Source organism: Colletotrichum gloeosporioides (genome assembly GCF_011800055.1).
Source record: "Colletotrichum gloeosporioides strain Lc1 chromosome Unknown consensus_71, whole genome shotgun sequence".
NCBI lineage: Eukaryota > Fungi > Ascomycota > Sordariomycetes > Glomerellales > Glomerellaceae > Colletotrichum > Colletotrichum gloeosporioides.
In genome coordinates, this window is record NW_025544716.1 from 245,174 (window position 1) to 259,422 (window position 14,249).

A 14,249-nucleotide genomic window follows, 5' to 3' on the forward strand; every position below is an offset into this window, starting at 1 on the left:
CCCTCTGCGAGCGCGCAATCTTCTCCAGCAGCTCGATCGTGCGGAGCTGCAGGTCCCGCGTCGACATGTCTGAGAGATGAGCCGAGAGCTCGTGGTAATGCGACGTTTCATACATCGCTCTCGTAAGATGTGGCTGGCTGTTCGTGGGAGATGCTGCTGCTGCTCTGCTCTTTTATCAATCTTGGTTTGAATTAGGTTGGCATTGCGAACTTCGGCGACTTGTAACTGGAACGGCGATGGAAAGAAAAAAGTTCAGCCGATCAATGAGAAACACCAACAAAAAGGAAAGGGCATGATGTTGAGATAACAGGGCGAACAGCTGAGAACGCCGAACAGCGCCCGGGAGCAGCGGGGCCCAAAAGGTATTTCACTTTCATCGCCGTGTCCCAAAAATAACAACCGCAAATGACAAAATCAAGACCAAACCCCCTCATTCCCGAAAATTCAGCCCGATGATTGTCTTGGCCTGGCCAGGGAAGAGGAGACAAAAAAGTCATCTGTTGTGTGGTCGGGTTGACTGACTGGTTGTGCGGTGACTGACGGCCGGGTTTGTCATTCTGCCACCGCATGCACGTCCTGTAACTAAGCATCTTGGTAAGCAGTAAATAATAGGTAAGGCACCGCGCACCGGCACCATCTGATTGCGCGCTGGGCCTGCGGGACCCCGCCATTGGGCCAAGTCTATTCAGGGCCGCGGCCAACGCCGCGCTGATTGGGCGCGCCGGGGACGTCCCCCTCCTCCGGGCCACACGGAAAGCCAAAGGTAAAAGGACCCAGCCCAACCCCCCTTGTTCACGGAGTCGGGGGTTAGAGGTACGGACGGTAAGGTACTTCACGAGGGGTGGAGGGGGAGCCGGAGGGGGGGAGGGGGAGGGGAAGCACCGGAGGCAATGATCTCATCCAATTGTGGGATAAAGCGTGTGGTTTACATTGGGCAAAATCAGTTCTACAGCTTGAAGTCGGCGTTGCTTTTCTCCCAGCCCTTGACCGTCTCGTCCTGATCGGCGACCTTTTCCACGAGTCTCAGCTTGAGGTTCCGGTTCCGCTCCGTGCAGAGCTCGTATGTCGTGCTCAGGTTGAAGAGGAGGGTGTGCGACGAGTAGCCGTCTCCGACCATGTCTTCGAGGGATGCGCGAGCCTGCAGGGTGATTTTCCAGTCAGCACTTTGTCAGTATGCACGATAACGTAGGAAGGGGAAAATGGGAAGGGAACAGCAAAAATGAAACTGGAAAATGGAGCTGCTGACGGACCTCTGTCAGTTTGCCCGTGTAGAGCAGACACACCGCCATGTTGACGCCAATCATCTCGTCCATGACTTGCTCCTTCAACCCCCGCCAGGACTGCAGCGCCGCCTCGTACTCGCCGTCCGCCATCTGGCACAGCGCCGCGACGACCTGCTCCGCGTGCCTGCCATCGTCGTCGCCGCCCGCGTCCTGCACGCTCCGGCGCGCCGCGTCCACGTCGCCGAGGTGCAGCCACATGAGCGCGCGCGAGAGCGCCATCTTGCCGTCGCCGCGGTCCCTCAGCGCGGCAAGATGGTGCGCCGCCCCGGCGAGGTCGTCCATCTCGATGAGCGCGCCGGCGACGCTGATCCCAAGGTCGTGGAGGCGGGCCTTCCAGAGCTCGCGGGCCGAGTTGTCGTGCCGCGTGGCCGCCTTGGCGATCTGCTCGCGGGCCTCGCGCGCGAGGTCGTGGTAGGCCATGACGGAGCGCCGGGGGTCGCCGAAGCCGAGGGCCTGCAGGCGGATGTTGAGCACGCGCAGCTCCCACGGCACGAGGTGCTCGCCGGTGGTCTCGTCGATGTAGACGCCGGCGTTAAGGTCCTCGAGGGCGCGGACCTCCTGCGCTGCGACGGAGGTGGCGTCGATGAGCGTCAGGCAGGCGAGGCGAGTGTAGAGCAGGGTGAAGATGCGCTGATGGTCTGAGGGGTCGACGCGGGGGCGCGCCGGGCCGCCGGTGCCTGTGAGCTCCTGGACGGCGGCGATGGCGGCGGCGCGGAAGTGGCCCATGGCCAGGAGGTCGTCGAGCAAGGCATCGGGGGTGGGCTGCTTTGGGGAGGTCTTGAAGGCGACAGGGATGTTGATTGGGTTGATGCTGTGGTAGATCTCGGGGCGCAGAAGGAAGCTGAAGTCCTTTGTGACGGTGGTCTTGACGGGAGGTACGGGAGAATGGAGAGGTGCTGGGGATTTGACGCCTGATACTGGGCGTTGAGTCGGTTCTTCTGATGCGCCAGCCTTTGGCGACAGGGGATCGTTGAGAGGGGTACTGAGAGGTGTCAGTACAGCCGTGGAGTATTAGATGGGATTCTCACTCGTCCAGATCTAGGGGACCCTTAGTTGAAGACCGTGGGCGAACCGCTGTGAAAAGATCAGCCAAGTAAACCAATCAATACGGCGATGAAGATATGTGTATGAGTTGACACCCATGAGATTAGAGGTGAAAATGATGTGAAATATGTCTAGGGTGGCCGCGAAGCGTTTTACAAGGTCAGACAAACTCACGTCTCGTGACTGATATGTTGCGGCCATGGCCACGATTTATCGGAGGTTGGCTCATGTTTTTCTGCCTTGACGCCTCGATGGTGTCGTGATGCAGATTTGCGTGAAGTGGCTTGATTAATCTAGCTATAAGCGCTGGGCGCGCCTAGCTATAAAGTGGTGTGGCTGATCCCTTATATAAAGGTAGGATTTAGGCTAGGGTTTAGGCTTAAGGCTTAGGCCTAGCTAACTACTATCTTATACCCCCCTTTTAGCTAATACCTCCTATACCTTATAAAGCTATTCCTATCCTAAAGTAGTAATTAGATTAATTATATAACTATTAACTTTATTCCTAGCTATCTCCCTTATACTTTCTTTTTTATATTAACTTTATTATCCTATTTCACCTCTTAAAATACTTCTAACCTCTAACCTTTAGTTATATATTAATTATAATATAAAACCCTTATTAACTTTAAAGTAACTTTAATATAAACTTAAGCTATATAGTCTAGTAGTTTAGCTACTTTTAGATTATATAGACTTAGATTAAAAGAGCTAATAACTTAATTTTAAGGTTTTAGGTTTAAATTAGGTTTATAGTAATTAGGTTTAGTTAACTTCTTAATACTAATTAAATAATATAAGTTCTATATTCTATAGTTAAGTTTAATACTTTAAAATAAGTAAAGTTTATAAATTCTTATAAGAGTTAGTTCTAAGATATATTAATATTTTATATAAACTTAATTAACTAAGATAATTATTAGAAGATATTATAAAGTTTAGTTCTCTTTTTATTTTTATTCTAACTTATATTTTTAAGATCTAATTAAAATTAGGTAAATTAAACTTAAGCTTATATTTCTTTTAGTAGTTAGTATTATTATATTTTTAATATAAATAAATATTAACTAAGATATCTAACTTAGTGATAAACTTATAACTTAGTAAAATTAAAATCTTTAATTACTTTCTAAGCTTTTATTACTAAATAATTTCTTATATAGGAGACTTTTATAGTTAGTAATTTAATTATTAAAAAGAATAAATTAAAGTAATTAAAATAATATAAAGTCTAACTATAAAAGTTAATTAGTTAGTGAGATATAAAGGAATAAAGTTATTATATATAAAAGAAATAAATAAGTATATAGACTTAATTAAGATTAAGCTTTAAGATATTATCCCTAGATTAGGATTTATTATTAGTTATAAGTAGTTTAGATAAACTTAGTATTTTAATAAAGTTATAATACTTCTCTACTATTAGTAGTTTAGTAAAGCTATTAGTAACTATCTTATAAGTTAGGATATAATTAATCTTAAAGTCTCTATTACTAATATTATTAATAATCTAATAATATTTAATCTTAATATAGTATAGTTTAAGTAACTATTTACCTAATAGATAATTATTAAAGGTATTTATAAAATCTATATATACTTAGAGGGGTAATTAAATAAAGATATTTATCCCTTTAAAGAGATCTATAATATATAGTAAAGCCTTCCCTCTAAGTATTAGATTTATCTACTTAGCCTTATAGGTTAATATAGCTATAAATAATTATAGTATTAATTTCTAGGTAATTAGTGCTCCTCTATATATAACTATATAGCTAGCTATTAACTTACTTATTTTTTTATAGTTAGACTAGCTAGTATTATAGAATACTAATAATTTAAAGTTATTAATAGAATAACCTAAACTACTAAAGTAGAGTACTAGTTATTATAAGCTATAGAGATATCTCTATATTAATCTTAGTAGTTTATTATACTTTTTAGAGGTATATTATTAATCTTTAGTAGCTTTATCTATAGGTGTTATAATATTTAGTTATATACTATTTATAATCTACTATAACTTATTTAGATTACTTTAATATTTATATATTTTAGTAGGTGTTTTATATTATTCTATAATCTCTAGTAGCTAAATATTACTAAGGGGGTAGGAAACTTAGTTATATTTAGTAATACCTTTCTCTATTAGTATATTATTAATATATTTAGCCTATAAGATCTAAAGTTATCTTATCTTATAGTAGTAAATAATCTTAAACCTAAGAAACTATTATACTTTACTTAAATCTTTAATCTAAAAGAAGTTATATAAGTTATTTTTAAAGTTATTAACTTACTTAATATTAAGTATAGTAATAAGTATATTATTAATATAAAGTAATATTATAATACTATCTTTATTAATAAGAATATAGAGTTCTTTTAGGAGTAGATTAAACCTTAATTATTTAAGGATAGTAATAATTTACTTATACTAGAGAAGAGGGGATTCTCTTAGCTTATAGAGAGCTCTTTTTAATTTATAGAACTAGTTAGATCTATTATTAAACCTATAAAGTTAGGTAATAAAGATATTATAATCTCCTATAAAGGTATTTAGGAAAGCTATAACTATATTAACTTAGTAAAGTTTTAGATCTTTAAGTGCTATAATTAGTAAAAAGATTTATAGAGTAATAAGATTAGTAATAGTAGTATAAACTATCTTATTATCTTTATCTTAAAAGTTATTATAAATAACTTATCTTACTCTAACTCTATTAAGTCTTCTATTTATAGTAACCTTTTTATTATATACTTATTTACTTAGGAGATATTTAAAGCTATTAGGGAGTTCTTTAAGCTACTAGTATTTTATTCCTTTTAAGCTATTAACTTAAATCTTTATAGTATTAAAGATAACTAACTTTAGAGGTCCTTCTTCTATTACCTCCTATTTCCTAAAAGTTATAGGTAATTAAATCTCTAAACTAAAGGCTTATAATAGGTTAGACACTAAAAAGGTAAAAGTAACTAGTTCTTAATTTATTTTATTATTAATTAGGTTAATCTCTATAACCTCTATTTTACTAAATTCTCTATTAAACTTCTTTATATTATATAATACTTAAGTTCTAAGTATTTAGGTTATTTAACTAAAAGAAGAGATAGTTACTCTTAGTAATCTTATAAGAGTAAAACCTCTACTACTACCCCTTAGTCTTCCTCTTAATCTTCTTTATATTAGTTAAGGTATTTAGGGGAAAATAATAGGGGATCCTAGCTATAATAATATAGTAGGGGAACTTTATTACTACTAAGAGGTAATAAGAGAACTCTAGCTTAGAGGAGTAGTAAGAGAATATTAATATAAAAGAGAATCTTCTTCTAGTATTAATTATACCTATATATTTATAGTACTAGTATTTTATATTAGTATATATAGTTTTAGATCTAAGGTTAGTAAACTACCCCTCTTACTACTAACTTCTTCTTATTCTTAAAGAGGCTTATCTTCTTATTCTTATTTATTATTACCCTCTAATTCTTAAGCTTCTTCTAAGTATAAATTACTTATTTTATCCTTTTATTATTCTTATTTAGTAGAGCTAATATATAGCCTATAGTATCTATAAAGCTAAATCTCAGCTTTATAAGTTATAGTTAGTAGTTTATTCTTATACTTATAGGTCTCTAATTTAACTTCTTCTCTTAGCTATAGGTTATTAAATTTAATTAGGAGGAGCTCTCCTTTATCTTCCTTAAATATTATATCCCTCACCTACTAAATATTATTAGTCCTTTTAATAAGAATATAGAAGATATTACTATAAAAGCTATTATATCTTATAAATCTTCTAAGTTTAGCTTTAAGCTTTATTTTCTACCCTTTTATATATAGATAGCTATCTAAGTGAATATAGATATAAGCTTAGTAGCTTTAGTAGTAGAGATAGTATATATATAGTTTTCTTATAGTAAGAGATATATTAAGGGTATTTACTAGTTTCTTATAAAGACTAATATTACTCTTACTATTAGATAGTAGATTACTAACTTCTATAGAAGTCTTTATTAACTAAGGCTAGAAGGATTTAGGAAGGCTAACTTCTATATATATTACTTATACTTTTTACTATATAGCCCTACTAAAGCTTTCTACCTTCCTATTCTACTAATAAGAATAAGGTGCTACTATCTCTAGGATAAAACCTTATTCTTAAGTAAAAAGCTTTATTACCTTAAGAAGAACTATATTATTATTTATAATAACTTTAGAGAAGTGAATAATACTATTTATTACTATAATCTTCTTTAGAAACTAGCTTTATAGCTAGATAGCTATATCTTTTTTTAATTTAAATACTTAGAACTATCTATAAGTTAAGAAAGCTTTTATAATATAGAGGCTATAAGTAATACTTCTAAAGCTTTATAGTATTAATTTTAGGAAATTAATTTAAAGCCTCTAAAAGGCTTAAGTTAGTTATTCTTATTATCTATTACTAAGGTATTATATTAACTTTACTATAAGGTAGATATAATATTTATATTCTATAGGAGGTACTCTAAAGAGGTTTATATTAGTATCTCTTATAGTAGTAATAGTTACCTCTTTAGATAGATATTTTAAATAAGCGTAAAAGGTTTAGTAATTTAGCCTAAAAGAACTAAATTTATTACTCTAATTAGAGGGATAGATCTAAAGCTAAAAGATTTATATATCTTATTTAAAATTAGTGATAGTTTTAGATATATCTTTATAAACTAAAGTATTATCTAAACTATTAAAATAGATACCTATCTTCTAAAGAAGACTAATACTAATAATTTATACTATATTATAAAGCTTATAGAGGGTACTATATAGTTAGAAAGTAGTCTTTTTACTACTTAGCTTAATAGTAATTACTTTAGCTATACTAATAGCCTAGCTAATTTAATCCTTTCTACTTATATAGTTTATAGTTAATCCTTAAAGGAGATCTCTAAATTCTTTAAAAATAGAGAGATTATTAAAAATATATCTACTAGCGTTAGTATTTAGTATAAAGGAGTCTATCCTCCTAATTAAAGCTATAGATATAATATATTAATTTAGTTATATTTCTTAGTTATTATTTTCTTTTTTATTAACTTCCTTAATAATATTATATATAAAGAAACTATTAATCTCTATATCTATAGTTTAATTAGTAAAACTATAGCTAAAGTATATAAATTTCTTTATTAGTTACTTCTTAACTCTCTATATATAAGTAATTTTATATAAATCTTTAATTAGAGGTTAAAGGTTAAAATATAGACTAAATACTCTAAAGTTTTCTATTAGGAATAATAAAAGGGTTCTCTTTTAAACTTAAGCTAATAGAGTATCTATAAAAGCTTTAGATTATTAGTTAATATCTTATTTAATACTAAAGTTTCTAAAGATACTATTTTAAGTTTAGCCTTTTAAGCTAAATACTAAAATAAATATCTATATTATTAATTACTAAGTTATTAGTAGTTTATTTAAGTACTTAAACTTATTATATCCTAAGGTATAGTACTTAAAATACTTAAAGGAGTATTTATCGCACTTCTTAAGGTATTAAGTTATCTTTCTATAATAATAACTATATATTTTATATCTATAGAGAGTTTTAAGATACTTAATATTATAGGAAATATATAAATCTTATAGTTCTATACTTTTAGACTTAAGAGCTTAAGTTTACTTCTTTATAGCAAACTTCTTCTTATTTAATAAAGCTTTAACACTTTAGGAGGCTTACTTATATTATTCCTTTTTACTTAAACTTCTAAGTTCTTATAGGAAGTTATTATAGTTTTAAATCCTTATAATAAAGTTATTCTCTATAGAGTCTACTTTAATTTAATTAAAATATCTAAAACCTTAGATAAGTCTATAAATAAGGGCTATAGTTAATAAGCCTATATTAGAACTATTTAGTTTATTAAAAGTTAAGTAAAGATTTTATATAAAATCCTTAATATTACTATAGTTAACTCTAGTTATTCTATTTTAGTTATTATAGATTTTATTTATAGCTAGCTTATTAAACTTCTAAGTATATTCTTTAGTTTTAATAAAGATATAGAAGGCTAAAACTATAATAAAAAGATTATTATTAATTATTTCTTCTAAGAGATTATATTAAATCTTCTCTATAAATAACTATTTAGTAAGTATAAAACCTATAAATATTAGATTACTTAAAAAGCTTAGATCCTTAATTATTACTACTTTATCTTCTTTAAAAATTATATCTCTATTATATCTATTTAGTATCTTTTTAGCTATTAAGTAGAAGAGTAGTTCTATTACTTTAAAGGTATTCTTAAGATTAATCTCTTATAGCTTAAAACTTATAGCTTTAGTTAGTTTAGGGATAGTATTATATATTAGACTTTTTAGATCTAATCTCTTATTAACTACTTTCTATATAGCTACTCTAGCTATAAAGTTTATAGTAGAAGAAGGGGGAGGGTTAGTTTAAGATAATCCCCTTCTAGTAGAGCTAAAAAAAGATAGAGTTAGATTACTAATTAAAGATATATTATTTTATTTAATTAATTTAGCTATTTAAGAGAGATTTAAATAGTAGTTTTAAGTAATAATTAGATAGTTATTAAGTAGTTATCCCTATATAATTATAATAATTATTAAATAATTATTAATTTTAATAGTTTAAAAGCTAAAGAGATTTTATAAATAGGGGATATATATTATAATAGCTATACTCTCTACTTAGAAGTATTACTTCTAATAGCTTAGTAATCTATTAATTACCTTATAGTAATTACTAAACTATAAGGTTAAAGTCCTAATAGCTATTTAGGAATAACCTTACTATCTAGTAGATAAATTTAAGTATATAGAGGGCTTATAACTTATATAAAGTAGCTTAATTAATCTAGCTATAAGCACTAAGCGCGCCTAGCTATAAAGTAGTATAGCTGATCCCTTATATAAAGGTGGGATTCGGGCTAGGGTTTGGGCCTGAGGCCCGGGCCCGGCCGACTACCGTCTCGCAAGATTCATGTCCAAGTGGTTGAAGGTTACTGGCAACAGGTACAGCGAGAGATGTCACAGGGTCCGTGCTGAGGTGGGAAATGCAAGAGTGGCGGTAAATCCCCGGCTAATTTGCCCCGAAGGTGCTCACTAGAGCTCAGATTTTGATCTCAGCACATTTCACAGGACACCATGCATTCACGTTGAAATAATAAGTGTGGCGGCAATTCTCTATTAGCCGGTGATATCTAAACCGAAAGGCAGAGCTTTTGACCAATCCTCATATCTAAATTTCCATCAAATATTCATTCTCTAACCCTTGGCAGCACCAGCCTTGATAAGCAGAATGTCGCCGTCCTCCACAACGTAGTCCTTGCCCTTCGTCATAACCTTGCCCTTGGCCTTGACCTCGGCTTCACTGCCGAGCTCCTTAAGGGTGCTGAAGTTGTAGACGAGGGCCTGGATGAATGTCTTCTCGAAATCCGTGTGGATGACACCGGCGGCTTGCGGCGCCTTGGTGCCGTTACGGATGGTCCACTGGCGAACCTCATCGGTACCGGTGGTGAAGAAGCTGCCAAGGTTCAGGGCCTTGCGCATCTGCAGAATGATCTTGGGCAGAGAAGACTCGGCACCGACAGCCTTCTGCTCGGCGAGGGACTCAGCCTCGGTCTCGTAGCGGGTCAAGCGCTCCTCGAAAGAGACGGAGATGGGGATGATGGGGTCGCCGTTGGCGTGCTCCTTAACCCACTCAACAATCTTGGGAAGGTGCTTGTTCTTCTTGCGAATGAAGTCCTTCTCAGACAGGTTGACCAGGTACACGACCGGCTTGGCAGTAAGGAGGAACAGAGGGTTGATGACCTCGACCTAGAAATATTGTCAGAACTGGTTTTGCGACAAGAGTGCGAAACATGAAAGTAGTGACAAGGTGCAAAATCAGAATGGTTTTTTGTCTCAGTATGCCTTTGGCATTCGAAGAGCTGGGTTTAAATAGTCGGGCCTTGGGCCCTTGATCATCATTTAAGGCAGGGGGTCGAGTGGAAGAGTGAAAAATGCGGCTTACCTCCTTGGGGCCCCAGGTGCCCTTGCGGACCTCGTTACCGGCCTTCAGGTGCTCGATAATCTTCTCCATGGTAGCCTGCTCCTCCATGGCCTTCTTGTGCTCGAGGCCCTTGCCACCAGAGCGGGTCTTCTTCTTCTGGTTCTCGAGGGCCTTCTCAGCGAACTCGATATCCTTCAAACGCAGCTCATCGCTGATGATGTCGAGATCACGGGTGGGGTTGACGTCACCCTCAACGTGGATAATCTCGGCATCGTCGAAGCAACGAACGACCTGGAAGATGGCGTCGACGGCGCGGATGTGGGACAAGAAAGAGTTACCCAGACCAGCACCGGTGGAGGCACCGCGGGTCAGACCGGCAATATCGTAGACGGTCAAGTTGGCGGGGACGCGAGACTTGGGGTTGTACTTTTCGCAAAGCCAGTCATAGCGGTCGTCAGGGACGATGACGCGAGCCTCCTCAGGATCGATGGTGGCGTAGGGGAAGTTGGCGGGGTTGCCAAGGTTGCACTTGGTAATGGCCTGGAAGAGAGTGGACTTTCCGACGTTTGCAAGGCCAACCTGAAGAGAGGGGTCAGCCTGATCCCGCACAGGTTCTAAGGCGTAGCACCCACAATTCCACTCTTCAGGTTGTTACCGGGCCTGCCCAGGAGAATCTTCTCTTCCACGACCTGCTTCTTGGGAGGCATTTTGATCCGGCGGCTCTTGGCGTACTGACGAGTGGGTGTGTATAGTACGGTGCACGTGAGCGCGGCAGTCACTGGGAGAGTGCGACTGCGAAAGGCAGAACTAGCTGCGCGGGGGAGCAAAGAGATGGAGGGAGAAGCGAAAGAAGAGGGGAGGACGATGAAGGACGTCGTTTTGGCGACTATTGGCCGCGACCAGCCTCAATCGCGTACGGATTGCCCGCGGGGGTAGTGGGAGAATAGGCGGTAGAGAGAAGAGAGGAAGAAGGAGGGAGAAAGCGTGAAGCTGTTGATGCTGAGAGAAAAAATAGTCGTCGCGCGGGCGGCTGTGGCCTGGTTAGATGAATTTTAATGTGCCCCACCAAAAACGGGGCGGAGGGGGTTGAGAGCGAAAACCTGACGAAAGCTCGATGGAATTGGAAGGCGGGAGGGTTCGGCGCGGCGGCGAAACGAAAGCCCGGGTCAAAAATATTCGAATAGAACCTGGAAGTGGGGCATAGGTCCGTCATGTCGGGTACTGCGTACACTGATCTTAGCATGTGCTTATGTAAGGTTATAGCTGGGGTGCAAGGAATGCTGAGGTAATAATCCAGGTCGCGTGCAGCTCCTCCATCCTCCCCAAAAAGGAAGCTTCAGGTCGGTGTTCCAGAGCTGTGCTGAAGGAAGACGCGGGGCTGGTTTTGGCAGGGATGCTGTCTGGCCGCTGACCTCATTCCTCGACGTCTCATTGGGTCGCATTGCTCTTAGCCCGCTTGCGGCGCAGAGTGACTTGTCCGGGCCGTGCAATGCCCCGCATTTACTGCGCTAAAACAGCTCGTCTCCAAGTACCTCGCTTGCTGTCACCGCGCAGAATGCTTGCTTGCCTGCATGCACTTCAGACTTTCAGTTCGTAAGGTGGGCTTCCTCGGTGCCGTCCGGGTGCCTAGGTACGGATAGTGCAGGAGTGATTTACTGATAACTGCTGCCCCCGGGCAGGTCAGGTCGCCCAGGCTTCCAAGTTAGCATTGCCAGTCAGCCAGCGCCGGTTGAGTTGCACCACCCAACTTACCTCGCTGACGCCCGCATCTGCGCCGAGCACCGCCCGAGCCAGGCCCAAGGTTACCAGCTGCGACATGCCTTGCGGCCTTTCGTCGACGACTGCATTGTATGCGCTGCTTGTTTCCCCCTTCGCCAATTCCCTCAGCCTGCACCTTTCAACTCGCCGGAACTGTTTCTTTCACTTGTGAAACGGCTTCAATCCTTATCCCGGAGCTTCGACGTGTATATTTATCCCAATCTGTGGTCTGCTCTGCCTTCCGCCTCCGTTTCCTCTTAATCTGCCGTCGCCCCTCCTCCTACGACTCGCGCTGCTGTAGTACGACGTAATACACCAACTTTCAACCGCCTGCAACGCCGCCTTCAAGGTCGCCAGCCGAAGATGCCTCCTCGCTCGAGCAATCACCGCTCAACCTTGTCACTTCAAAAGACGGAAGTCACAATCCACGTCTACGATCTGCTTCCTGTAAGTTGCTGGACCCACCACCTGCCGATCACCGTGTCGGGCTTCGCTAACATTGTCCTGCAGCCAGGAAGACTTTCTTCGGTTCTATGGACAGTCGGCGCCTCACTGCTGCACTCGGGCGTCGTGATCAATGGGAAGGAATACGCATACGGCGGCCACGAAAGGCGCGGCATTACCGGAGTGTACTGGACGAAGCCCAAGACCGAGCCCCCCGGCGGCACCTTCAAGTCGGAGATTCTCCACGGTTTCACCTTTGCGACCCAGGCCGAAATCGACGCGATTCTCGAAGAGGCGTCCAAGGACTTCCTCGGAACTTCATACAACCTCTTGACCAAAAACTGCAACCACTTCACGTCGTATTTGTGTAAGAAGCTGACCGGTCGACCCGGTCCCGGCTGGCTGAACCGAGCGGCAAGCATCGGAGTCGCATTGCCCTGCGTCGTCCCCCGCGACTGGATCGACCCACCCGAATACGATACCGCCGACGGGGCGCTCTTGGAGGAGGAGGACGACCATGCTCACGAGGGCTCTAGGATGCTCAAGCAGTCGCCCCCAAGATTCCTGACCGAGAATTCCAAGAATTCCGGAGATGCCGACTGGGATAGCGAAGAGGAGCGTCGGCGGGGCGGCAACGGGAAGGGCAAGAAAGCTGTCCGCGACACCGGTGGTCGCAATTTGCCTGCAGCTGAGAGAGCGCCAGACCAGAAGAAGTAGAACGGCTAAAGGTCATGTTTGTATGAGGGAAAGAAAGACGGGATCATGGTTCGGCGTTGTGGGCGGGCGTTTTGTTTGAGAGGCGTGTAGCACTTGATACCATAGGAGTTGGAAACATTTGCATCTTGAACCACAGAATGCAAGGAAAGTTGCTCGTTGTGATATATGATACAGTCGTACACGTATTGTACATGCATGTAATTGGCGTCTGTCCGCCTCTTCCTCCGCTGCTCCTCCTCTAGACACGTCTGGGCTTCTGACTCCTCGTTCCACCAAACTTCAACCTGGTCGAATCTGCCACACGAACAACCTTCTGGCGCCAAATCTTGCCCTCGGGGGCCATGAGAACCTTCACGGCTGCTTCTCTTCCCTGGCCGAACCCTCTCAACACGACCTCGAGCTTGTTGATCTTCTTGTGCCATCCCATGTAGCTCAACCGCTCCAGAACGTACTTCGTCAATTGGTATGCCGCATCGTAGGATTTCCTCTTGGACTTCTTGAAGCCGATGTTGCCTGTCGACATGGAGATGATGGCGCCGCGGTCGGGCTTCGTCACGGTGACGTGTGTGTTGTGCTTGTGCGAAAGAACGTGCATGTGAAACGGCTCGAGACGGTCCTCCTGCTCCTCCATCAGGTTGTCAAGAGCTCCCAGGCCGGACTTGCCGTTCGAGGCGCGGTTGAGTGTGTCGAAGAGGAGGCTCTGGGACAGGTTACCGGGGGTCGAGGCAGCCTTTGGTTGCTCTGCTGGAGACTGGAAGGCGGCGGGGGCGGCCCTCGAGCTACCGTACATGGCATTGAGGAGGTCCTGACCTCCCTTCTTCGCATCGGAAGGTTCGTCGGCGCGGGGCGCCGTGGTCTGGGAGAAGGATCGGAGGAAGGGCGACATTCGGGTCACCGTCGCTGGGCGGGCGGCGGCGGCATTCTGGAAGAGCGACCTCGCCAGGAGGCGGGTCGATGGTGCGGAACTCATCGCTGTGCGTGTTCGCCTTCCGTTCGGTGGGAG

General features: G+C 40.8%; 3 protein-coding genes across 3 annotated transcripts; 1 reads left to right on the top strand and 2 right to left on the bottom strand.

Annotated features, from left to right (window-relative positions):
- Positions 1–946: 946 nt before the first annotated feature.
- Positions 947–11,211, bottom strand: GCG54_00010264 (Obg-like ATPase 1; the record flags this gene model as incomplete). The annotated part of the gene is made up of 6 exons (XM_045410191.1): positions 947–1,138; positions 1,251–2,265; positions 2,312–2,357; positions 9,606–10,152; positions 10,349–10,906; positions 10,960–11,211. Coding segments are annotated over 6 exons (2,610 nt in total), but the record flags the coding sequence as incomplete, so codon positions are not given.
- Positions 11,212–12,448: 1,237 nt separating this feature from the next.
- GCG54_00010265 (DeSI-like protein sdu1) lies at positions 12,449–13,246 on the top strand (the record flags this gene model as incomplete). Its single annotated transcript, XM_045410192.1, has 2 exons — positions 12,449–12,532; positions 12,596–13,246. 2 exons carry the CDS (start codon positions 12,449–12,451, stop codon positions 13,244–13,246), a joined length of 735 nt encoding a protein of 244 aa, XP_045260147.1.
- Positions 13,247–13,484: 238 nt separating this feature from the next.
- On the bottom strand, positions 13,485–14,216 carry GCG54_00010266 (putative 37S ribosomal protein S18; the record flags this gene model as incomplete). Its single annotated transcript, XM_045410193.1, has 1 exon — positions 13,485–14,216. One exon carries the CDS (start codon positions 14,214–14,216, stop codon positions 13,485–13,487), a length of 732 nt encoding a protein of 243 aa, XP_045260148.1.
- Between the last annotated feature and the right edge of the window lie 33 nt (positions 14,217–14,249).